Genomic DNA, 26,930 nt, shown 5'->3' with positions numbered 1-26,930 from the left:
TCTCACTTTGTCACCCAGGCTGGAGTGGCTGGGGTGCGATCTCAGCTCACTGCAACCTCTGCCTCCAGGGTTCAAGCAATTCTCGTGCCTCAGCCTCCTGAGTAGCTGGGATTACAGGTGCTTGCCACCACACTCAGCTAATTTTTATATTTTCAGTAAAGACAAGGTTTCACCTTCTTGGCCAGGCTGGTCTCAAACTCCTGACCTCAAGTGATCTGCCCCCCTTGGCCTCCCAAAGTGCTGGGATTACAGGTGTGAGCCGCTGTGCCCAGCAGCATGTTTATTTTTTAAATTTTTTAATTTTAAAATTTTTAATTTTTGTGGGCACAGTGTGTGTATACACACACACACACACATACACACACACACATATATGGAGTAAATGAGATGTTTTGATAGAGGCATACAATGCATAATAATCACATCATGGAAAATGGGGATCCATGTCCTCAAGCATTTATCCTTTGTGTTACAAACAATCCAATCATATTCTTTTAGTTGTTTTAATACCTACTCTTTTGTTTAACCTGCAACCCCACGAGAAGAGGTTATTATTTCTTTTTACACATGAATAAACTTGCCTATGATCACACAGCTAATAAGAGGGGAGGCTGGAATTTGAACCCTGTCTGCCTGACCCCAGAGCCTACCCCATTAGCTTCTCTGCTATGACCCCTCCTGAGCAAGGCCCTTGACACCCCAAGGTGAGCCATGAGCAGGCCTAACCTCCTCTGCCCTCTGGTCCTGCTCTGCCAAAGACAGTATGCATGCACCTAGAGCAGGAGGAGAAATCAATATTTCTAAAGGGGACCATTTCCACAGGAGCCCGCCAATATCAAACAGAAGTGTTTGAATGTACTGACTGACACTTAATTGGGCAGTAATATTTATTTCTACAAATAGAGAAAGAAAAGCCTCCCACAGGCTTCCTAAGCAATTTTCAATAGTCAGTCAACTGAACTCCCCCAGAATTTCCCTAATAGAGGAAACCACAAATCATCACCATGCCCCACAGTTCCCTTTCCATGTCAGCCCCCAGAATACCTGCTTATCTACTCATCTCGGATAAGTGCATCTGCTCAGCCTGCTCAGTAGTGACTTGAAAGGGTGACAAAAGTGGAAGAAAGAATGGTTCAGACAGGAGATAAGATGGCTGCTTGCCTGTTAACTGTGTCTTTTAATTTGTCCTTTGGCAACATGGAAGGTAAGCGTATCGATGTTTCAAAAATGAAGCTGAGGTTAAAAAGTTCTCTACCAGGGAAGCTGGATAAAAGTAACTTCAAAGCAATGGTCTCTACATTTGGGAATTGCAATTTCCCTTTCAGATAAAAACCCTCCGCTCCTTTATGTTCCTTTGAGTCAAGTATTTCTCACTTATTTTACTTTTTGGAAAAGTTTCAGACTGCAACAAAAGGAGGATGCGTTCAATGCTTAGATTTTGTTCAAATAGATACTAATTAACATGACCAGTCTTTATGAACAAAAAGGTAATTGTGAGGATTTCTTTACATTTAAAAAACAATTATGAATCTTCCCAAATTTGCCAGCAGTGGTTATTAGCCTCATTTTTTAAAATGAGCAATAAATTGGAGAATTTTGCTACATGTACAGGCATTGTAGTGAAGTGTCTCAGAGGGCCTGGAACCATCTCTGACATATGCTAACATTATGGCTTTGGGCGAGTTATTGTAAGTGACACGGGTTTTGTTTCCCTATCTGTAAAACGGGGCATAATAAAGGAAATGTGTCATACTATCACACAGCCGGACACATGGTAATTCCCCTGTGAATGTTAGTTATTCTTGGGTACAAAGTATCAGTCTGATCTCCAGGCCCCAAGGACAAAACTGATGCCTCTTCCATCTTCACATCCCCTCTCTGATGAACACACCCGCCCTGCTTGGCTATTTGATCACTCACAGTGGCCTAAGAGGAATATTCGCCCATGCTAAAATTTCTCCTGAGAGCTGATTTTCTTTTCAGCTAACTACTCTGTTAGGAGGAACTGAGAAACAAAACCCTCCTACACACTGGACACAGCACTGACAACCTTAAAGGAAATACAAGCAAATAAATATAAACACACATGACAAATATTGGACAGGACATATGCTGTATAAATATAGCAATGCGCTTTGCATTCCTGAATACACCCTGCTAGCTCTCTGGAGACCAATTTACGAATAAGGCTTTCCACCAGCATTTCTGGCTGAGCGCTGGGGAGTTAGATTAAGTGTTGAGAATGTCTGCTTTGAGCACATCCTGAGCCTCCACACCAGCCCAAGGCACTGTATTGATCCTCTTTCTTACCATGGACTTTGCCTGAATAAACCAGCTCAGGTTTCAATGAGAACATTTTAACTGCAGAAAGCTAACTTATAAGCTGAGACCATGCAAAAGTAAATACATACATACATACATACATACATACATACATACATACATACAAGAAGAAGTTGTGAAAGGAAAGGAACAGACATTGAAAAACTGCTTTGGTGTAAGGAAATATCACAAGGTCTTATTATGGAACACTGCACTAACCAAGCTCAAAAGGTGTTGAACACATTATTCAACACCATCCCAAAGGCACCTGGCATTTAGACAACAGAATCAGGGAGAGGAAAAGTACGTCTTTACAAGCAGAGGCCCCCAAGGGGGACCCTGTCACCCAGAGCAGCAGTGAGTCCCTTACAGGCAGCGTTTTGCCATCCTCCGCGCACACACACATGATGACTTCCACATTCCTCTGTGTGGTCTTGTTGTACTTGTCAAAGTCACCTTGTAAGAGAGTAATGTAGATGTCGTTCCTGACATCCCCTGAGGCAGAGGGAGAGAGAAACAAGAGTTAGTGTGGATTACAGCAGGAGAGACGCTGACTAACTAGAGGGGATGGAGGGTGAGAAGAAGCTCCCCCACCTGGATTGGTATTAATTAAAATCAGAATTGCTTAGAGAAAGCATTTTTCCCTCATCAGGGAGGCTGGAGAAGTAGGTAACAAGGGGATGAAGGGATGCTAGGAAAACAGTTGCAAAAAGGGAAGTAGGGACACTCAAAATTGGCCATGTTTTTCTCAACATTAAAAATCATTTAATTTTCATCCTCTAGTGACACCTTCTGGGAAGGCAAAGGAAAGCTCCAATTGAATTGATCCTGTCCCATGAAAACAACCAAACATATACATCTGCCAATATTTCACTGTGTAGGAGCAGAATAGAGCAACTTTCCATGTGTCCCAGGGACACAGGGTTAGGAAGGAGCTGCAGAGGATCTTCAGGAAGGGAGGCAAGAAAAATAGAAAATCTGCCAGACACAGGTAGCTCATGCCTGTAATCCCAGCACTTTGGGAGGCCAAAGCGGGCAGATCGCCTGAGCTCAGGAGTTCAAAACCAGCCTGGGCAACATGGCAAAACCCTGTCTGTATCAAAAAATACAAAAAAATTAGCCAAGTGTGGTGGCACATGCCTGTGGTCCCAACTGCTCAGGAGGCTGAGGCAGGAGGATTGCTTGAGCCTGGGAGGCAGAGGCTGCAGTGAGCTGAGGTCAAACCACTGTACTCTGCACTCCAGCCTACGTAACAGAGCTAAACCCCATCTCAAAAAAACAAAAAGAAAAAAAAAAGGAATAGAAAATCCTACAAGGGGTTACACAAGTAACTGAAGTCTCAGGTAAAGCATGGACAAATAAATGACAGCACAGGCCCTAGGAGACAACCACCAGACAAATGTGGAAAGAAACAGCAAGTCAGTGAGAGCCATCGTGAACGGAAGTCCAAGACACAGGTTTAAGACACAAAGAGAAGTTTCAAAAGAGTATTACTATTGTCAAAAGACAAAATTACAACAAATTTAGTTTAAAGACCTCACTTGGCTCTATTGCAATTCTAGAATCGGGCAATGCTTCATTCCATAAAATAGAATCAGTATTCCAAAGAGCTGAGCAGAAGAGGTTGGCTTTATAGACAGAGAAGGCCTGAAGGAAGTAGAAGCAAGACAGAGTGAATTGGTTATTTCAAAGTTATTGCCCTCGTAAGGCTGAAACAGGGAAACAGAAAAATAGAAAAGTGACTGATTGTTAACATCAGGTTACTTCAGGAACTTCATTATCATGCCCATTGAAAATTGAAAATGGCCTGTCTGGAAAATAGGCTGTTTCTCTTTCTTTCTTTCTCTCCTTCTTTTTCTTTTCTTTTCTTTCGTTCCTTCCTTTCTTTCTCTCTCTCTCTCCCCGCCCCCGCCCGCCGCCCTCTCTCCCCTCTCCGAATTTCTTGCAAGATCAGATAACAGTTTAGTTTAGGTTTGATGACATGACCCTTTAGCATAGCTGACTCCATTTTGATTTTCAGTCTGGTTTGTTGGGGGCTGGTGCAGGAACTTAGTCCAAAACAATGCCCTCCTATAATTTTTGTTTAATATTACATAAACTCATTTTTTAAAATTATACACACATTTGGAAATGTAGTGGCTACTTCTGGAGACAAAGATATAAAGGAACTTTTAACATTTCACTTTATACCTTTTCACGCCATTTGAATATTTTACAATGAACACGAATTCCTTTGGTAATATAAAAAAAAAAGCTTAAAAATATAAGAGAATGACAATATTCTCCCAGAAAGAGTGCAACTGTTCTGCATGTATAAAATATAAATGATGGCCACAATAAATTATTAAGTGATAAAAACAAGTTGTAGAATACTATATAAAGTATATTAAGTAAAGGAATATAAAATATGACCCCATTTGTGGGGAAAAGGGGTATGTGTTTATATTTACATGCTTGTGTCTATTTTGTTAATGCATAGAAGTTTTTGGATATACAGACATCATTTTTAGTGGTTACCTTCAGGGACAGAAATGGAGAGAGGCAGTAAAAAAGGAAGGAGTTGACTCTTTAGAAGGAAAATGAATTAGACAAGCTGAATTGGCCCCTATGTCCCCAGGGGAAGGTCAGAGCAGCTGTGTCTCACCTGGCATGATGATCTCTGGGAATCCCAGCTTCCTGGCCACCACGGTGGTCCTGTCCACCAGGTGTGGATAGTCCTTGCGAATCTGAATGATGTCACCCACCAGCATCTTCATGGTCACCCAGAGGCCTGGAAAGGAACAGCTCACCGTGAAGAGCCCACTTTTGCAAGTGTCCTCTCAGTTGGCCCTCCCGCCACCTCTCCCCTCTGTCTTTCTGGAGATCACTGGGAACAGAGTCATACAGCCACAGATGCAGCCACCCAGCCCACAGGGCCTCTGGAACGGGTGATCTCTGGGTCTGAATCCCGCTAATTATTTCTAGCAGTGTCAGCCTCTGGCAAATTATCCCACTTCTCTAAGCCCAAAGTGAGGATGACAACACCTATCTCTCAGGCCTGGATTAAGAATGAAATCAAACAAGGTAACTTATTAAAGTGCCCCTGGAACACCGGAGATATTCAGGATGTATCAATTCCTCTCTTCTTTTGGGCACTAGGACATGCCTCCAATTTTCTTCAGGAGATGTGACTTATCCCTATAGATCATATGTTCCCATTCTTCCCAGTGGTCTGTCTGGAAGGAAAGCTAAGTATCCCAGGGTTCAGGATTTTGATTCATTTGCTGAAGAGTTAGGGGCTCCCAAGCTGGAGCAGGCTCAGCCCACTGGCACATTGGCACTATACCTTGCCCTCCACTGTCCCCCTTGGAGGCTATGACTTTGCCCAGCAGGCTGTGTAGGAAGTCATTCTCAGCTGTAACCCTGGAAAGGAAAAGAGAGCATGAAATGTCCACATCGTGTCCTCCTTGTGTTTCAAGGGGCCCCATGAATCTCCCCAGCCCCTCCACACGCCTCAGGTGAAAAGCGAGTTTGCGTATGTCAGCCCAGGGTATATACATGCCATCAAGAGGTACCTCACTTTTTATCACAAAGCAATGTGGCTCTGAAATTTGGGAATATCAATGCTACAGGTAGAGGCCATTTCTTATTCTCCAGGAAGATGCTTATAAAGGTAGGATTCCAAAGCTTTCAACATGCATATCTGCTTAGCAAGGGTAAAGACTTGAGTTGCTCCTGCTAAGTCGTTATCACACGCCTTCAGCAAAGTCACTAGCCTCATTACCTGGACCATCCTTAGGGCTATTAAGTACTGATGATGCTCTCAAACTGGAGCCCTGCTTTCTGGAAGACTCCTTTTGGAACAGGAGAGGAGAGGACATTGACCTCCCTTATTGCCCTCCTCCTAAGTCATGGATATATCTATCCATGAGAACCAGGTTAGGATTCCCTGCCACACGCTCCTGAAATGCTGCTGCTTCACAGCTTCGTGGTTTCTGCTGCACTTGTAATTAATGCATTAATCTTTTGTTGATTATCTGTTTAATTCCCCATCTATACTATGAGCTCCATGAAGACAGGGCCCATCTTGTTCACTACTTCATCCTCCACACCTAGCACAGTGCCAGCCTCTGCCAGGCCACCAATAAATGTCTGTGGCATAAATAACGTCTGATGAATGAATGGCTGAAGAGCTGTTTGGTTTTGAGTGCCTGGGCACTGAGCCAATGATTCTCATCCTGCGCTTCCCTTGGGAGTCTCCACCTGCCTATCACTAACTCAGGGAACTGGTACCCTCTGAGCTCCAGCAGCCCTTGATGACAAAGGGTGTGGTTGAAGAGAATGGAAAGAAATGGGAAATGTCTTACGGGTGAAAAGGAATGAAGTGCTGCTTTTCTTCATCACTCTCTGCTTTCCCCTTGATGATGTCTGTTATATCCATAACTAGAAAGAAGACAGAATGAATTAATAGTTTAACTTCCTCCTGCTCCCATAAGGGATGACAGTGGGATGAGCTTATGGGACAGGAGGTAGAGCCTGGGATGCCTGGGGGTCAGGAAGGCCTAAAATGGCAAGCAAGCCAGTGCGGCACAATACTCAGACAGCAGAGGTTCCTCGCGTGCAGCACCAGGGCAAATACCTCCAGGCAAAGCAGACTGGGAGGTCAGAGGGCCAGGGAGGCATCCAAGAGCACCATGGCTTAGCAGAGGCCAAAAGGAAAGGGTCAGAGCCGTGGCTGTGGAATTCAGCAATTAGGTTTGGATTTGACATGCATGTATTGAATGTCTACCATGCCTACAAAACCAGAGAGCAGTGATTGGGTCTCTGTAGGATCTGAGAATCTCATGAAATATCCACCCTCTTTTCATAAGCATACTCATATGTACAGATACATAACTGAAGAATCCTCAAATCCTGTGATTCCAGAGGTATCCTGGATCCTCTGAAACCTTTCCTTAAATCAGCCACTAAAGGTCCCAAAACCAAGGTAAAGAACTCCTACACTAGAATGGGGATTATAGAAGTGGGAGTGTAGGAGAGGGCTGAGAAAAGCTACTCCAATCAAGCTCATACCCTAGTTACAGAAAATACGTCAAACACTCCAGGCACTGGGCAGGGGGCCATTAAAATTGCTTGGGTAATAATCAACCACTGACTGCATCTAGATAGAGAGGGGAGTCAGAGAGCAGACAGGAGGAGAAACTGAGCATCCATTCTCTATAACTGACTCTCCTCATCCATCCTCAGTGCTGTGATTAGGGCAGGGCAATTTCCCTTTGGCTCCAAAGTTATTCATAGGACCTGGTAGATCAGATAATCATCTCTCCCTGCCCAGAGTAAAGACTATGGAGATGAGGACGTGACCTATATTAAAGCTCCTGGGGCTTCTGCTGAAACTAATGGGAAAGAGGTACATTCTTTCCACTGGTTGCTAAGTTGGTAGGATGCAAGCTTGGAACAGCTGGCTGATAATTTGCCAACTAGCTGGACAACCATCTTCTTAGTAAGCCAGCATGAAGACATAAGGGCTGAGCAAGAAAGAGACAAATTCTTCATAGTAAGCCAGCATGAGGACATAGGAGCAAGAAAGAGACAAACTGATTTGAGTTCCTGGATCCAGCTATGCCTGAAGCGATCTATTCATAAGCTTTTCAGTTACACCAATAAAGTACCTTTTTTTTCCTTCTTCTACCAGTTTAGATCAGATTTCTGTCATCTGACACCAAAAGAGAGGGCAGGCTACAGCTGAGGACAAAGACACACTTTGCAGTAAGGTTGAAGGATCCTCACTGCCTTAACAGAAACACCATGATGTCAGAAATGCCCCCACAAGTAGAATCAGAGCATTTTAGAGCAGTAGAGGATTTCATGAATTAACCAGGTATGAGTCCTTCATTTTGCACATAATAAAACTAAGGCTCTGGGGAAAATGCTTGCCCAAGATCACTGGCTGGCTAGCTAGCCGCAGTGCCAGGTTAAAAAAAAAAAAAAAAACAGTGAGCTCAGTAAAACATCCTCCACTCCACCACTTTGCAAGCAGTGCCAGGGGACTAGTTGGAGAGTAAGCAGGTCTGCGATTACAGATCAGAGCATCTTGAAGTGAGAAACCTGAAACACTGAGGTTAGCTATGGTACATAGGGGTTATACACGGTATACTCTTAAAATTTTATATTTTAATAAAAAGAAAACTGGCATATCAAATTGCCATTTTCACAGGAATTTAAATTGCCTTTGATGAAAAACATACATTATGTAAAGCAGGTTGATTAAAAGAAAATATATTTGGTAAATAACAGTACAAGTGGTAGTCAAACATAACTAAAACCATAAAAGTGGGGCAAGAATGACGAAGCCTTAGAAACCCCAGGAGAACTAAAGCTTAAGAGGAATGCAGAGCTGATGTTGCTGTACAGCAGCCTCATGCAGGGCTCTGCCTCAGGTCACGCCAATTCTCCAAATGTCCGTTTTCATCTGGAATTTAGATGTGTGGTAGGTGACTCATTCTGTGTAACTGCATTTCCTGTCCTAGATGTATTTTTTAAATGATTTGCTCCTCATAATTAGATCCTGCCTGTATTGTTTTTCCTTTTTCACAGAGCTGGGGAGCAAAGGTGTCAACTGCTCAGACGGCCCCGGTCTCCCGATGCTCTACTCCAGACAAGAGGAGCCCATGATTCACTGTGTTCATCATAAATCTGGACTTAGTCACCAATTATTTTGATTTAGTCACCAGAAATGTAGTTATTAAGGGCTGTCTGGCATAAATTTTGCAGGGGTGGGGGCAGCAGGAGGCAGTTGGGAAACAAATCATCATTACAATTCAGCCACATAAAATGTGCGCTCCAATAAAAATTAATGATGCAGAGTGTGCCCCTTACCTGCCACCCCAAAGGGCCTCCTCAGTCCCTGCGTGCACTTCTTTGCACCAGTATCCTTAAGATCCATCTTGCCGACCCGGACTATTTGACAAATCAAGTAAATTTTATCCCTGTTGAGGTCTTTGTTTCCAAGATCCTGTGGGGAAAGAAACAAAAAATTGACCATCATGTGCTGAATGGGGGAAAAAAGGTAGACAAGAAAACCCAGTAATAGTAATTTCTGAGGGATGTATATAATACTTGCTATACATGGACCAATCATACAATAAGTCTGGAAAAGATAGAAACAAGGCTCTCACATCCATTTTACAGATAAGCAAGGTAAGGTTTGCAAAGGAAAATGAGTGATAAAACTCTAGTGTTTAATCCCAATTCTTCCCTCTCAAAATGATAAGGCAAGAGAAGGGTAGAGGTGGAATATCAGCTGTACAGACAGGATTCCCCATATGCCGAGGTGATAGATCCAAAAGTAGCATTTGCTACAGATGACTCGGATGACACCATCGGTCACATCATTGCTCAGAACCTCTGAGAGAGAAGACAAAAGGAAGAGAAAAAAATCATAACAGCTACCATTTCCTGCACATCTAAAGTGTGGCCATCAGTTGGGTTGAGGTAGTGCTAACAACCCCAATATCTCAGTGCTTACAACACAGCAGAAGTTTACTTCTGGTGCAGTCTACAGGGCCAATGCAGAGGGGTGGGGGCTCTGATTACTTACTTACTCTGGGCCCCTGGCTGGCAGCTCTATCTCAGCACGGGTGCGCTCACTGTCTCTGCCACAGGGAAAGGAATGTGGCAAATCACTTCTGGCTCTTAAATCATCTACCCAAGAGAGATGCACATCACTTTTTGCTTGCATGTCATTTGCCAAAGAAAGGCATATGGCCGCACCTGACTTCAAGGGGTCAGGAAACTGCAGTCAACTATCTGTTTGTTTATTTATTTATTTTATTTATTTTGAGACAGGGCTTCACTCTGTCACACAGGCTAGAGGGCAGTGGCATGATCACAGCTCACCGCAGCCTCAATCTCCCAGGCTCAAATAATCCTCCCACCTCAGCCTCTTGAGTAGCTGGGACTACAGGCATGAGCCACCATGCCTACCTAATTTTTTTTTAAGAGATGGGGTCTCACTATGTTGTCCAGGCTGATTTCAAACTCCTGGGCTCAAGCAATCCTCCCACATCAGCCTCCCAAAGTGCTGGGATTACAGACATGAGCCACCAGACCCAGCTCAACTGAGTCTAGAAAAGCCAAAACTGGTGAAACGCACTGTCTCATCCACTGTGCTAAGTGATTCCTGCATCACCATATTCAATCTCTCACATCTCTGAAGTACATACAATTATTGCATCCCCATTTGACAGATGGGGAAACTGAGACACAAAGAAGATAAGAGGCTTCCCCAAGGTCATGACCATAGCCCATGAGACTCTGGGCTTTGAGCCCAGTCCCTGACACCAAAGACCACAAACATAGCTACTACAGTACAGCTCCCTTGCCATCAGAAAGGCATGCAGGAGGAAACTCCTGACTTCATGCTCAAATCTAAAAGCTTCAGTGATCTTGAGGCCCCCTGCCAGTAAGGATCAGCTAAGGAAGAAACAACAAGACATGCTGTTGGCATCAGAGTAGAGTACCCTGGGCCAGGTCTCAAAAGGGAACAGTTTATTCTCCTTCGAGTTAATTCTCATGTGGGCATATGCACTGGGAATAAGCTGTCGGCTCACATCAGATCCAGGACCAAGGCACAGCTGCCATCCCCTGCCTCTCACTATGCTGGTATAGGAGGAAGGGAGTGGGGCTGTGCAGAGTCTCTGGGAACAGGGCAAGGCCCCAGTATGGTCCACACCTTCCTGCTTGGGGACCATGACGGTTAAATTTTGTATGCCAACCTGGCTAGGTTGTGGTGCCTAGCTGTTTGGTCAAACACCAGTCTGGATATTGCTATGAAGGTATTTTGTAGACCTGATTAATATCTACAACCAGCTGACTAAGTAAAGGAGATGACGTTCTATAATGTCCGTGGGCCTCATCCAACCAGCTGAAGGTCTTAAGAGCAAAAACAGGTTTCCCAGACAAGGAAGAATTCTGCCTCAAGACTGTAGTATAGAAATCCTGCCTGAGTTTCCAGCCTGCCAGCCTGCCTTTAGGATCGCAAACTTATATTCCATGGGTTCTGTTTCCCCAGAGAGCACTGACTGGTACAAGGGCTGTTCATCCCACCAGCTGCAGGAATGGACATCTGCTTTTCAGGCTAAGAAAGACCCCCCACCCCATCATCTGCATCCCTTGCCTTCTTCTGCAGGCATTTGAATTTGAGATCCCAATTATTTCACGTCCAGATGGTTGGAACAGCCTTGTCTCTGGCCTGCCTGACTCCTTCCTCCAAACCATCCTGAAATCTCTTATGAATTCATCTTTAGACATCGCATCTATTATTTCAGTTCTTTCCCCCCAACAACATTAATAGCTCCCTATTTCCTACCCTATTAGTTCTACTCTTTCCCAGTTGACATGAAAGGACCTAGACATAATATATCCAGCTGTCCTAGCCCACTGATTCCCCATGACTCTCTGAATATAAGTAGGTTATTTTTGTCACAAAGATTTCTTTATTGCTCCATAAACACACAATGCTCACTTCCAACTCTGGATCTTTCTTCCTAACCACCCTGCTCCCACACTTCCCCTCCAATGCTTGCCTCTTGCTCCTCTACATATCCACATCCTTTCCATCTTTAAAACTTGAATCCTCCTTCCTTCATAATGACCTCCATCCCTAATACCTTCTCTCCTCAAATTAGGATTCTCCATATTTTTGAAATACTTAGATTGGTGGCTTTCAGAGGCATTTCAGAGCGACAGAGGCCCTGGTACCTGAAAGCTTCCAAGACTTGAAGGGGCTGAATTGCTCCCCCACCCCCACACACACACCCCAAATTCATATATTGAATACCTAATCTTCAGTGTCTCACAACATGACTGCATTTGGAAACAGGGTCTTTAAATAAGTAATTAAGTTAAAAAGAGGTTGTTTGGTCAGTATGACTGGTGTCCTTATAAGAAGATATCAGGGCACAGACAAACACAGAGAGAAGACCACGGTGAAGACTCAGGGAGAAGACAGTCATCTGCAAACCAAGGCAAGAGGCCTCAGAAGAAACCAACCCTGCCAACACCTTAATCTCAGACTTCTAGACTCCAGAATTGTGAGAAAACACATTTCTCTTGTTTGCATGAACCAATCTGTGATAGTTATGGCAGGTCTAGCAAACTAATATACTACATAAACCTAGAAGATTCCCAGGTAAGCCCCCATTCCACCTTCTTCTCTTAACAATTTTTTACTTGCTCAAAGGAAGATGTCAGACCTCTTAGAGCTGTCTCATCGGACAGCGCCCCCCCGCCACCCCCCCCCCCACACACACACACCTCCACACTAAAGAATCTTAAAGTGTAAAAAATAGCCAAATGCTATATTCACATTATATTCTCTGGAGGGTGTGTCAACTGGCAATCCTCATAGAGAACTGTGCTCCAATCTATGGTGTCTCCCAGTCATTTCTGCTTCGGCCTTACAAAACTCGAAAGTATTGGGGAAGCAGGGCAATGGAACTTAACAAGCATCACCTGATTTAGGAACTCATTAGTGCTTCTTTTATTGTTCACTCTTGTTTCCTGTGTTAGCAGCCACCCCAAAACTGGGCTAAATCTTAGGGAACCTCATAGTATATGCTGCTTTCTTCTTACATAGCCTTGTGGGGTAAACCCTTACAAAACAGAGGGAAAGGGCCGGGAGCAGTGGCTCACGCCTGTAATCCCAGCACTTTGGGAGGCTGAGGTGGGTGGATCACGAGGTCAGGAGGTCAAGACCATCCTGGCCAACATGGTGAAACCCCGTCTATACTAAAATACAAAAAATTAGTGGGGCGTGGTAGCATGTACCTGTAGTCTCAGCTACTTGGGAGGCTGAGGCAGGGGAATTGCTTGAACCCAGGAGGTGGAGGTTGCAGTGAGCTGAGATTGCACTACGGCACTCCAGCCTGGCGACAGAGCAAGACTCCATCTCAAAAAATAAATAAATAAAAATAAATAAATAAATAAATAAATAAAACAAAACATAGGAAAAGTCAACAGTCAGCTGGACCCACATGCCAGGCTCAGAGAGGCTCAGAGAGGCTCAAAGATCTGGAAGCCTTCCCCCAACATAGGAGACCAGGAAGAGCTAACATCCAGAGAGGGAGGAAATAAGGCCAGCAGGACACATGCTTGCCAAGTCTTATCTCATCTCTAATTTAAACGTCACCTCAACACCCAGTTGAAAGTAACTTCCAGTCACATACCATCACATCACCCTGTTTTAATTATCTGCATTGCTTGGATTGCTTTCTGACATTGCTCTTGTTTATTTGTGCATGCATTTTATTATCTGAATTTAACCCCACTGCACCATGAAAGCACTCACTGCTGTATCGCCAGTGCTTAGCACAGAGCACATGCATAGTAGGCACTCATCGGCTAGCTCTTGGATCGATATAAGAAGTGAGAGCACCATCACCTTCCTTGCCCCCTGATATGGTCTGGATCACTGTCCCCACCCAAATCTCATGTTAAAATGTAATCCCCAGGCTGGAGGTGGGGCCTGATGGGAGGAGATTGGATCATGGGGGTGCTTTCTTATGGTTTAACACCAGGAGAAATAACACCAAAGGTGCTACCATCATGATAGCGAGTTCTCCTAAGACCTGGTTGTTTAAAAGTGTGTAGCACCTCCCCCGTGTCTCTTGTTCCTGCTCTGGTCACATAGGACAAGCCTGCTTTCCCTTTGCCTTCTGCCATGATGGCAACTTTCCTGAGGCCCCCCCCCCAGAAGTCGAGAAGATGCCAACATCACCCTTCTCGTACAGCCTGAAGAACCATGAGCCAATTAAAGCTCTTTTCTTTACAAATTACCCAGTTTCAGGGATTTCTTTATAGCCATGCAAGAATGAACTAATACACCCCCAGATCAAGACTCTGATCATCTCAACAGAGGGAAGCATCCACCTGTTGAGCCTGTTAACCAAGGCTCTCAACTCCACTTGTTCTGAGGAGCTGAGGCGTGGCCCAGGCAGAATTCCATGAAGGCAGGATTACATTCTCATTAATGCTGTGTGACACAAATTTACTGATGCTCTTTTCCCCGTGTTTACATCATGAATTGGTTCTCTGCAAAATGAACCACTAATTGATTCCCCGTTCTTCTCCCTCTCATGCAACATCTGTCTTGTGGTTTAATCAGGAAGGCCTGTGGGACTCTCCTATTTATCAAGAAAATAAATAGGCTCCTCCTTCTAACTAATAACAGATAAACAGGATGGAGGCACATCTATATATGCCAAGAAAACTTTGCCTAAGCAATTAGGACCTATGATCCCATTCCATGCCTCTGGCCCATTTTTTAAAGAAAATAACAAAATTAATCAGCTATTCCTCAATCTAATCACAACATAACATAAGACATTGCAATTAATGGGCTGTAACCAAAAAATTATTGTAGAGCAAGGTAGGTTAATCTAGCATGTCGGTCACTCCTGGATCCAACTCATCTGTTTGGTCAATGCCCAAATCGCTCCCTGGCTCCTTCTCTGTAATTTCCCTAGCTAATACAGGCAATGTAGTGAAAAATCTCATAAACAGTGTTCTCCCCAAAGAAGCTTACAGACAATGCTAAGATATTTAGATGTCTTAAGATCACACTTGCTGGGTGAGGTGGCTCACACCTGTAATTCCAGCTACTCAGGAGGCTCAGGCAGGAGAATCACTTGAGATTCTCCTTGAGAGCCGAGATGGTGCCACTGCACTCCAGCCTGGGCAACAGAGTGAGACTCCATCTCAAAAAAAAAAAAAAGAAAAATCACACTCTTCACACCCTTATGGAAACAGGATGAGAAAGGGGTCTCTACTAAAAATTATAACCTTTACTTATCTCCTTCTTTCCCTTGTTTCCCCTATTCAGAGCTAAAAAGCCAGCTTCGCTCTCAGAAATAAATCATCCAAATAACAATCGATTTCAACATTTCTACGTACATGTCTTGCTCAGTGAGTATTGGTATTTAGAAGGATGATCCTAAGGACCCACCAGATCGTTAGTCATCTATGACTTAATTATATTCAGAATGTCCAATTTACCAAGGCAGTCAATATTCTAGAAAGGTCCTATTTTTTTCTGATATATTTTAGAAAGATTTTTCAGAAAGCCCTGAACAAAGAAAGGAACTCAGGTTAATCATGAATGAACCGGAAAATCAAAATTGCTGTTGTGCTCAGTTCACCTGGGCATTATTGCTCAAAGAAGTTGGTGCTTGTTTATGTAGCATTCTGCATATGTTCTCTGTGTGTGCAGGAGTGAGACGGATAGGGAGAGATGAGGAAAAACAGAGGTGAACATCCATCTTTCCGAAAGCTTCCTCAAGGCACACAATGTCCTTTGTCAGCTTTGGATTTCTGCTTGGAGCCCACAACACAGCTCTGCAGGACAGCCACACTTCACCCTGAGCTCCTGACCAGCCTCATTTCCAAGGTCACATTTTTGTGGTTGGGGAGCCCGGTAACGAGAAGAGGGTGCACACTCACCGTGAAGACCACCTTCAGATTGTTGAGCATCTCAATCTCCTTAGGGAAGCCCCGGCTGCCCCATCGCACTAGGTAGTTCTCACTGTGGGAAGAAGAGTGGCAGCCCGTTACTGCCAAGGGACCTGACATCCATTTAGTCAAAACATTCACCAAGCATCTACTATGTGCCCAACACCATACTGGCTGCTGGGGGTATGCAGGTGTTTAAGATAGACATGGTCCTTCCCTCCGAGAGATCACAGTTGTGTTGGGAGACAGACATTAGACAGGCAAGAGCAAAGGACTATTAACCTATGTGTATTTGCCACTTCTATCCCTCTCCCATCTGCTAAGCAAATTCTGGCACAGCTGTCTAATATTTTTGAGGAGCATCTGCATACTGATAGAGGTTATTGAGAATGGCAGAGATGAGAGGGGAAAGGACTTTAGTATATTTTATTGGACATTAAGAATATATTTACCCTTTCCGGCCCATTCCCCATTCAAGACTGAGTAAAGATCTGAATTATTTTAAGTTACCCTTTGAATGTAGAGCTGTTTCCTTGAATGGAATGTCATACAGTGATGGGTCACATAGGGCCTCAGCCATTATCTAAGATACAATTAAATAACTGTTTAAATGCCATTGTAACACTATTTATATAAAATTGTGCTACAGGCTAAGCACCCTTAATCTGAAAATCCCAAATATGAAATGCTCCCAAACCTGAAAATTTTTAAGTGTCAACATGATGCTCAAAGGAAATGTTCATCAGAATATTTTAGATTTCAGATTTTGGGATTAGAGATGCTCAACTGGTAGATATATATAATGCAAATATTCCAAAATCCAAGAGAAAATCTGAAATCCAAAACAATTCTGGTCCCAAGCGTTTCAAATAAGGAATAGTCAGGCTGTATAAAGGAAAAGTTCAGGATGTTGTATGAATGTGTATTAAATGGGCCTGACCTAGTGGGTGGTCAAGGAAGTCTTTGCTGAGGAAATGACATGAAATAAAGTTGGTCAAGAAAAGAAGGTAGGAAAGGGAAATGCTTCAGGCAAAGTCAACGTGAGTAAAGGCCATGAGGCAGGAAAGAGCTGGATGCATCTAGGAAACAGATTCAAGGGGGCTGGGCGCAGTGGCTCATGCCTGTAATCCCAGCACTTTGCGAGGCCAAAGTGGGCAGATCACCTGAGGTCAGGAGTTCAAGACCAGCTTGGGCAACATGGTGAAACCCTGCCTCTACTAAAAATATAAAAAATTAGCCAGGCATGGTGGCACATGCCTGTAGTCCCAGCTACTAGGGTGGCTGAGGCAGAAGAATCACTTGAACCCGGGAGGTGGAGGTTGCAGTGAGCTGAGGTCATGCCACTGCACTCCAGTCTGGGTGAAAAGGGAGACTCCATCTCAAAAAATAAATAAATAAAAATAAACAGATTCAAGGGAAAGTTACAAGAGAAAAATTAGAGGGAGAGGCCAGACCACATAGGCTTTATAGGCCATTCAAGGATTTTTGCCTTGATGATGAGAGTAATGGAAACCCATTGGAGGGTTTTATGAGGACCAGCTATATGGTTCTAACGTACGATCCTTTGCCATCTCATATCTCCTAGCAGCCGTCATGCTGGTCAGTCCCATCACTCCAGGAAGATAGAGAGGTCTAGCACTTATTTAAGTTAGAAGAAGCTTAATATAGTTTGCTGAGTTGAGTCATCAGATTTTCCACGCCATTTAGGAGCATATAGTTGGTGCTAAATAAGTGCCCATTATTTTAAATTAGGAAAAAGATTTTTTAAAAATTCAAAAATCAAGTTAGCCTAAGAAGGCATAAAGGGATTCAGCAAAATTAAAGGGACTTGACTTCCTTTTAGAGCTTGTTTTATCTCTGATGCCTCGTTCCTCTCTCTCCAGTCACCCCTAAAAGGTTAATGAGAGCAGACTGAGCAGAGTTCAAGCAGGCAATGGGGCCAATAGGAAAAATGAACACAGTCCCAGATTAACCAATGCTTAAAACTCAATCAAGTTAAGTGGATCTTTTCATCTTTTGTGTTTTTTTCAGTAAGATCTAAAAATTGTAGTGGAGTTTGCAGTAAACTAACTAGGAAGTCTCCATGCAATTTTTTTTTATTTTTAATGCTTTCTCATTGGTAATTTCTGTACTGTTGTTAGTGAAATGCTTAGATATATTCCAGTATCTTCCATCATATGTAGCAAGCCCCTCAGTGACCCAGCTTGCTACGTCTAAACAGCAAGCACCAGCAATTTTCTTCCAGGAGAAGCTCAATCATAAATAAGGAAAACAATTTGGAGGGCTGAGCTGGTCCCATCCATCCTCACCCAGGAAGATCTAGGTGGTAGAATCTGAAGGCTCACAGCACCAAGACAGGTAAGACCTCCTCCAAATGACAACCTACTCAGAGGAATGAGGAGTACTATTCCAACTCCTCATCACACAATTTTTGGGCATAAGCCTTACTACTAGCCTGATACCTGAACTGCTTCTCTTTTGTCCTGTAAAAATTTACATTAAATTTCCCAAACAGGATCCCTTCAGGGATCTACTGGGTATCTGATCATGATTCAGTCCAACATTAAAACATCGATCCCAGCTATATTCTCCCTAGTCCACATCTGGGCCACTCTGAAGATGTCTTAACCTTCCTGTTGTTCACTGTATGTCGATCCTGGCTACAGCAGGCAGGAGCCCAGATTTCTTGCTTAGGGAAAGAGCAGCTCTTCAGAGTGAGACTGACATTGGGAGTGTTCCCAGATTCCCCTGCCCTCCTTCCTGCATTGTGCCTCTTCTCTTCTTCCTTTGCTTTCTCCTCTTTTTACAATTGCTGGTTTCTGCCCCCTTTGTCCTCCTCTCTCTGTTCATCCCCACTCTCCCAGGGCTGGCCCTCGTCTCCAGCACTCTCAGAGATGTCACTCAGGCACACCCCATTGAGCATGGCCTGCCAGGTGGCACGGCAGGGAGCACAGCTGCCACCTCACTGATTCATGGTCTCCCTCCACAGAGCTGGTCCAGCCATCCATCACTGAGATGGGGCCAGCCGACCACACTCCCTTGTCAATGTGGCAGGCAGTGAGCACTTTCAGATCTGTTGTGTGTCATAGGCCCCATACTGTTTCCTCTCGGTTGCTTCTAAGGCTCCTGAAACTGCAGCCAGTGAGCCTTTCAGGAACCTTGGGAGTAACTGACAGGGAACAGCAAGGGGCCCCTGCCTCTGACTCCCAAACCATTTCAAGGTGGGCGTAAGGGACCAGGGACACTCATTCTCGGGGTCCACCAAGGCTAAGCCAGGTGAATTGGGCTGACTCTTTGAGGTTAGGGACTTTGGTGCATAATAAAAAATACCTTTCCACCATAATGGTGCTGAAACCCTGGTGAAAACCATTTAGAATATTTGACACAACTCATTCCTTGGTGACAGACTTACGTGGGAAATAGCTTGTCTTTGGAGTTAGATGGGCCTGTATATAAATCCCAGCTCTGCTGTTTACAAATATTTGTGACTTTGGGCAAGTTGCTTGACTTCCCTGAGCCTCATTTTCTCATCTTAGTGACACGGAACCATGAGGATTAGATGAGACAATGTACAGACCCCAGCACATTCTTCTGAGATGGACAGCCCCTCCAGTTTCATGCATGTCTCCAGGAGGCCGCTGTTTACTGAAGCACCACTATTCATCAGGTATGGTGTATTCGTTCATTTAATCATCATAACAACAAGCCAGGAAGACATCATTTTATCCATTTTTCCCACAAAGGCAGAGAGATCATGTTCTAGCTCTTTTCTAATGTGTGCCTCTACAAAAACTTAAAAATTAGCCGGGCATGGTGGCGCATGCCTGCAGTCACGGTCAGTGGCCTCAAATATGAGACCATGTCTTGGGCTAAAACCCCAATGGAGGAGACAGGCAGTGGTCGCCTGAGAGGGAGGATGGTCTAAGCCACAAGTAGAGGCCAGGAGTCTGGCAGTGGGAGCCGGAGGAGCAGCAAAGTCTCTTCCCTGGAGATTCCCAAGAGTATTTTCCCTTCCTTGAGCTGAGGCACCCAGAAGTTCCCTCACTTCCTCCATTCCCAAGAACAACTTATTAAAGTAGTAATAATAACAGCCACTGCCCCTTGCAGTACAGGCAACATGTGCCAGGCCTTGTGCATCACAAACTCTTTCTCATTAAAGCCTGAAGCAAATGACCCTGTGAGGTCAGCACTCGCATTATGCAGATGGGAAACTCAGGCTTAAGAAACATTAACAACCTGCCCCACGTTAAGAAAGAGTAAAGGCTGGGGCCTAGATGTGAACCCAGACAGATCTCAGAGCCTATACCCTTAGCCTATTGCTGCTACAGAGGATTTGGAGCATTCATTTCTTAGCTCCTATTTTGAAAGTAGATATTGGCAGGTAGCAGTGGCTCACCCCTATAATCCCAGCACTTTGGGAAGCCAAGGTGGGAGGATCACTCGAAGCCAAGAGTTCGACACCAGACTGGACAATGCAGCAAGACCCTGCCTCTATAAAAAATTAAAAATTAAGCAGGTGTGGTGGCACATGCCTATAGTCCCAGCTACTCAGGAGGCTGAGGTGGGAGAACCACTTGAGCCTAGGAGTTCAAGTCTACAGCGAGCCGTGATTGCACCCATGCACTCCAGCCTGGGCAACAGAGTGAGACCCTGTCTCAAAACAAAAAAGAAGTACATATTTTTATTCTAGCCAATGCTACTTGTCTGAATCTTGTTATTTCTGACTGCTTTCTGGCAATCAAAATCTATTTTACAAAACCCTACAACCATAAACTCCACTGTGGGAAAAAACTGGTGGTAAATAACACTTCCACTTGACTCCTACAACCTCCAAAGAAGTTATTTCCACATTCTCACTCAGGTGCAGTCTCTTTTCCAGGTGGAGATTGCTCCACAAGTGAGGATGGAAAGAAAAGATGCTCTGTGCACTGCTTCCCATAGTCAGAGAAGTAGGGCAACCCTGGACACACCTACCTTATGACCGTTTGCTTGTTGGGGTCGTAGAGAGACATGAAGAGCTCAGCATCTTCCCCAATTCTGCACACAAAGTTTCTCACAAACACATAGAGGCTATGGGTGGGGGATGAGGAGATCCGGGAATACATTGCATAATCTGGCTGGTCTTTTGACTGAAAGGCAGAAGGAAGAAGGAAAGAAGATGGAGAAAATTAGCCTAGCACCACTTAGAGCAACAGAGAGATAGTCAAGGATATTGGGTTCAAGCCTAAAGTTTGGGCATTCCATCCAGCTCTGCCATCAAAAGCTTCTGTAACCTGAATCAATTCGCTTTGACTCTCTTGGCCTGTATTTTTCTATCTTGGGAAATGTCACCATTGACCCAGACTTCTTCATAAAGTTAGTGTCATAAAAAGCACAAACTATAAAAGAAAAATATTGCTTAAATGGATCTTTTCAAAACTATAAACTTTTGCTCTTTGAAAGATGCAACAGCTAGGTACAGGTTTGGAGAAACTTGCAAAACATATCTGACAAAGAATTTGTATCTAGAACATACAAATAACTCTTACAACTAATTATGAGGAAAATAACCCAATTAAAATGGGTAAAATGTTTGACCAGACACTTCCCAAGAGAAAATACAAGTGGAAATGACAGGAAGCACATGAAGAGATACTCAACATTACTACTTATCAAAAAAAATGAAAATTAAAACTACAATGAGATACAACTACACAACCACTAGAATGGCTAAGTTAAAAAGTCTGATATCAAGTGTTGACGAGGATGTAGAGCAACGAAAGCTCTCATATATTGCTGGTAGAAATGCAAAATTAGGCTGGCGTGGTGGCTCACACCTGTAATCTCAGCACTTTGGAAGGCTGAGATGGGCTGACCATTTGAGCCCAGGAATTCAAGATCAGCCTCGGCAACATACTGAAAACCCATCTCTACAGAAAATAAAAAAAATTAGCCAGGCATGTTGGCATGCACCTGTGATCCCAGCTACTTGGGAGGCTGAGGTAGAACAATCACCTGAGCCCAGGGGGTCGAAGCTGCAGTGAGCCATGATCACACCATTATACTCCAGCCTGGGTGATAGAGTGAGAGACCCTGTCTCAAAAAAACAAAAAAAAATTGTACAGCCATTTTGAGAAACAGCATGGCAATACCTTAAAAAGTTATATATACACTTATCACATGATCCAGCAATCCCACTGCTAAGTATTGCCCAAAAGGAATTAAAACATGTCCGCACAAGGATTTGTTTCCAAATGTTCATAGTTGCATTAGTATAATAGCTATGAACTGAAAACTTACCCAAATGCCCAATAATTGGTCAATGCTATATACCATTGGTAACTGGCCAGTGGTATACTGACTCAGTAATAAAAAGGACCAAAATGTTAATATGCACAACAACATAAACCTCAAAAACATCTTGCTGAGTAAAAGTCAAACAGAAAATTAATACTGCACGATTCCACTTATATGAAACTCTAGAAAAGGCAAATCTACAGTGACAGGAAATTAGGGGTTGCACGGGGCTTGGGGCTGGAGAAGGAGCACAAAGAAACTTTTAGGGTGATTGAAGTGTTCTTTATCTTGATTGTCACGATGTTTATCCAACACAATATATTATTACGATTCATTAAAGAGTAATTTAAAATGAGTGAAATGTACTGTATGAAAATTATATCTTAATAAATCTAAAAACAAAATTGCTTTCAAATAACACAGAGTAGCTAAAATAATTTTTTTAAATAAAAGTCAGACTGCTAACCTTTCCTTGAAATCTCTCACTGATTTCCCATCCGTGGGAATAACGTCACAACTCTTTTCCAAAACCCCTCAGGCCCTTTGAGATCTGTCTCCACCTACCGGCCTCTGCAAATCATTGCCTAAACTCCCCTGGTGTTCACCACACCTCATCCTTGTTTGGCTTTCCTACTCCTTGAATAGTCAGAATGCAGTCCTACCTCAGGGCCTTTGCACCTGCTGTGCCCTCTACCTGGAACACCCTGTCCCAGATCATCCCGGGCCTGGTGCCCTCACATGATTCAGGTGTCAGCTCAAATGTCACTCTTGAGAGAAGCCTCTCCTGGCAGTGCCTTTTAACATAGCTCCTGAGTCACTTTGATTCACATAACCCTGGTTCATTGCCTTTTATACACTCATCTGGAATTAATATTTTCACTTATTTATTTACTTTTTTATCGCCTTTCTTCTCTTCCCCTTCTGGAATCTACAAGCTCCAAGAGATCAAGAAACTTGCCTGCCATTTAACTACCTGTGAGATGGATGTTGAATGAATTACAGATTTGAGTACGAAACCACAGTTAAACACATGTGGTTGCTGATCATCTCAGGTCATAGACAGATGCCCCTTGAATAATACATAGTCTGGTTCATTAGCCCATTATTTTAAGTTTATGATGTGCTAAATGATTGTATCACTTGGCCAAAGCCTATTTAATAAAGCTCACCATTTCTTCTTTGATACGCTCTGTGATTTTATCAGTTGCTTCCTCATGTGCATGGAACAAGCTGATGACACTGGTATTATCAGGGTCCAAGATATTTCCGTCTTCATCTCTGACAATCAAATCAAGCTCAAGGATTCTGTAAAGCAAAAACTGTAGGTGAAGATAAATCAGGGGAGAACTTTAGGTCACTGGTGAGAAGCTTTTTACCAGAAAGTTCAGCTGATTTCTGGGGGTCATATAGTCACACAGAAGAGCTCTACACTGATAGCCTGGGACACTGCTAGTGAGCACATATTGGTATAGTAGACCCCCTTTAGAAGGTACTGTAGTAGTGTGCATTCAATTTTTTAAAAAGGTGTATTTTCCATGGTATTAAACTGAAACACCCAACACTTGAACTAGGATGTGTTGCAGACTTGTTCACATCAGCAAGTATTGAAAAAAAAAAAAAATGTTAGCTGGGTACGGTGACTCACGCCTGTAATCCCAGCACTTTGGGAGGCCGAGGTGGGTGGATCACCTGAGGTCAGGAGTTCAAGACTAGCCTGGCCAAGATGGTGAAACCCTGTCTCTACTAAAAATACAAAAATTAGCCAGGCATGGTGGTGAGCTCCTGTAATCCCAGCTACTCGGGAGGCTGAGACAGGAGAATTTCTTGAACCTGGGAGGCGGAAGTTGCAGCGAGCCGAGATTGCACCACTGCACTCTAGCCTCGGTGACAGAGTAAGACTCCATCTCAGAAAAAAAAAAAAAAAAAAAAAAGGTCTACTAAAAGAGAAATGGCTAAATCAACAGTGATCTATCTATAATGGAATACCACATAGCAGAGCTTTTAAAATATTATATAGTTTTGCTATGTTTAATAATATATTTCAGTGCAAAAATCAAGCATGGAAAGATGCATACAGTGTGCATACAATATTTATTTTTATAAATAAATAACAATAAAACAAATAAACAAAAAATAGGCCAGATATGTTATCTGGGTTCATGTATAAGAATAAGCTTATGTATGAGAGAAAGCTCTGAATGAAAAAAGGACCAAACTACCAACACAGGTTATCTGTGGGGACAGGTAGGGGCCTAGGGCTGGAGGAGTAAAGGGGTCAAAGGTTACATGTGCCTTGTCTCAATTTATTTAATTTTTTTTTTAATGAGTCAGGGTCTTGCTGTGTCTTCCAGGCTGGGGTACAGTGGTGTGATCATAGCTTCCCACAGCCTTGAACTCTTGGGCTCAAGCAATCCTCCCACCTCAGCCTCCTGAGCAGCTGGGACTACAGGCACATGCCACCATGCCCAGCTACTACCGTACCTAGCCTCTTTTTAAATATATACACAGAGGAGGTATTTATATATTACTCAATAAAAATTTGAAAATAGTGGTTGGGGAAAAACAATCTCAGACATGTTGACTGTTACCCACAGCTTGCTTTCAGCTATTTGACTTCCAGGCCACAAGCTTTCCCTGTTTGGTATTGATTTGTTTCAACTACACCTGTCATCCTGATCGGCATCAGTGATACTAATAGCAGCAAACTCACACAGCACTTACAATCAGCTCACATACAATAAGTGTTTTACATAAAATTAATCCATTTAATTCTCATAACAACCCTATGAAGGAGGTACTATCAATAACCCCATTTTACAAATGAAGAAAAGACTGAGGATATGAGGACTAATTAATTTGCTCAAGGTCATATAGCTAGTAAAAACTAAGAATACATCTTTGTCCACACTCATAACCTCTCTGGTATGCTTACTATAATAGATAGGAGGAGCTTAGGAGCAGTATATGGGTTGTGGAGTGGGGTAGGCTGTGTTTGCAGAAACCTTGAACTTGAAACTGCTTTTGCACTTGATATTGAGATGAAGAGCCTCAGTTGTCCATATAAAGAAGGTAGGAGGAGGTGGGGCTGATGGATTCTGAGAAGGCCAACCATACTCCTGCTTGGTTGCGACTACTAAGTACCAGATTCTGGAAGGGTAGCAAGGACAAATGAAGGAAACTAAGTCTTCATCTCTATCAGAGAATCGAATTGAGAGGCGCATCTCTCATCTCATCCAAATGCAGTCAGAAGCGAGCCAAGGTTCACCCATTTGTCCACATTCATTAGGAAATTAACTCCCAACTTCATATGACTCATAATGGTACACGGCCATGCTGCCCAACGGCAATGCTAAGGGGGAAGAAACACATTCAGCTAATGCTTAGCAGAGGCTCTCCTGACCTTGGAAAAGATGGAGCATCGCTGATACATAATTTAATGCCAAGATCTCTCTGGCTGTTTCTCCTCAAAATTTATCAAAGTGGATTCGGTTCTAAAATACATGAATAAAACATTCTCCTAGGTCTGGCTATCTTGGGAGGTGAAGAAGTCATTTGAGGATTCCTCAATCCTTGGACATCAAAATCACTTGGAACTTTGGGAGCTTTGGTAGGATTGACAGGACTCTCATGGCCCAGGGGCAGGAGAGGCTGTCCTCCACAGCCTCTGAATGCAGCCACCATGCATTTTGGGGAGCAGAACATTTAGGCATTCTCTCATCAGGATGTAACCCCAGTGCTCTCTTCTGTTCAAGGAAGTGATAAAATGAAGCCAAGATGAGGGTAGAGGGAAAAGGCCCCACTGTATGCATTTATTTATAATAAAATTTTTTAAAAAGGTAAAATCAGCTGGGCATGGTGGCACGCACCTGTAGTTCCAGCTCCTCGGGAGGCTGAGGTGGGAGGATCACTTGACCCCAGGAGAAGGAGACTGTAGTGAGCTGTGATTGCACCACTGCATATGCCAGCCTAAAAATCTGTGATGGCTCCCCATTGCTGTCTGGACAAATCCAGACTCATTTGGTGCTAAAATCCTCAAGGTTCCAGCCCCAGTCCACCCATGTCTTCCTCTCCGTGGTCATGTCAACCTCTCATCTCCCACATTCTCTCCCTCTGAGTTTCTCTTCTCCATTTCACCTAATAATTCCTGCTGGTCTAGTTAGATTCAGAGTGGTTATCAAACCCACCCTGACTCCCACCCCCATGTCCTCCAACCTTCTTGCCCATGCTTCCTGCACTCCTAATGTATATGACTTCCGACTGAAAGTGGCTGTTTACTTCTCTGCCTCCCTTATTAACTCACACAGCTCATGGAAGGCAGTAGAATACAGCAGTCAAGCACTTGAACTCTGGAGCCACATTATCAGTTCAAATTCCACTGCATCTTGAGCAAAATCACCTGCCGTTCAAAAGACCACCAGGATGGCCAAATAGTAGAAAGTGTAACCGAGGATCTCAGCTTCAAAATGCATTTTAAAACTTTTTTCTTGGCCAGGCTCGGTGGCTTATGACTGTAATCCCAGCAGTTTTGCAGGCCAAGGCGGGTGGATCACAAGGTCAGGAGTTCAAGACCAGCCTGGTAGAGACTGGTGAAACCCCGTCTCTACTAAAAATACAAAAATTAGCCTGGCATGGTGACGTGTGCCTATAGTCCCAGCTACTTGGGAGACTGAGGCAGGAGAATCACTTGAACCTGGGAGGCGGATGTTGCAGTGCACTCTGCACTCTAGCCTGGGTGACAGATCAAGACTCTGTCTCAAAAAAGAAAAAAAAAAAAAACTTTTCTCAAGACTGAAGATGTAACCTTGAGAAAAACTATAGAAGCCTTTTTTTTCCTTAGTCTTAAG

The 26,930-nt window shown here is 43.6% G+C and overlaps 1 protein-coding gene across 8 annotated transcripts in view; it reads right to left on the bottom strand.

Annotated features, from left to right (window-relative positions):
- DOCK2 (dedicator of cytokinesis 2) overlaps window positions 1–26,930 on the bottom strand; it is a 442,545-nt gene that overhangs the window by 374,270 nt on the left and 41,345 nt on the right. For all 8 annotated transcript variants that reach the window (XR_001718032.4, XM_016954162.4, XM_063811659.1 and 5 more), the window contains 8 exons: window positions 23,256–23,391; window positions 20,785–20,939; window positions 15,802–15,883; window positions 9,181–9,316; window positions 6,669–6,744; window positions 5,648–5,724; window positions 4,967–5,092; window positions 2,693–2,817 (listed from right to left, as the gene is read on the bottom strand). Coding sequence is in view for 7 of the 8 variants with exons in the window: in XM_016954162.4 (XP_016809651.1) it covers window positions 2,693–2,817; window positions 4,967–5,092; window positions 5,648–5,724; window positions 6,669–6,744; window positions 9,181–9,316; window positions 15,802–15,883; window positions 20,785–20,939; window positions 23,256–23,391 (913 nt within the window). In the remaining variant the exon portion in view is untranslated. The remainder of the gene's footprint in view (window positions 1–2,692; window positions 2,818–4,966; window positions 5,093–5,647; window positions 5,725–6,668; window positions 6,745–9,180; window positions 9,317–15,801; window positions 15,884–20,784; window positions 20,940–23,255; window positions 23,392–26,930) is intronic.

The sequence above is a fragment of the Pan troglodytes genome, chromosome 4 (genome assembly GCF_028858775.2).
Source record: "Pan troglodytes isolate AG18354 chromosome 4, NHGRI_mPanTro3-v2.0_pri, whole genome shotgun sequence".
Lineage (NCBI taxonomy): Eukaryota > Metazoa > Chordata > Mammalia > Primates > Hominidae > Pan > Pan troglodytes.
The sequence above is the reverse complement of the archived record's forward strand: the minus strand, read 5'-3'. Positions and strand labels throughout refer to the sequence as shown.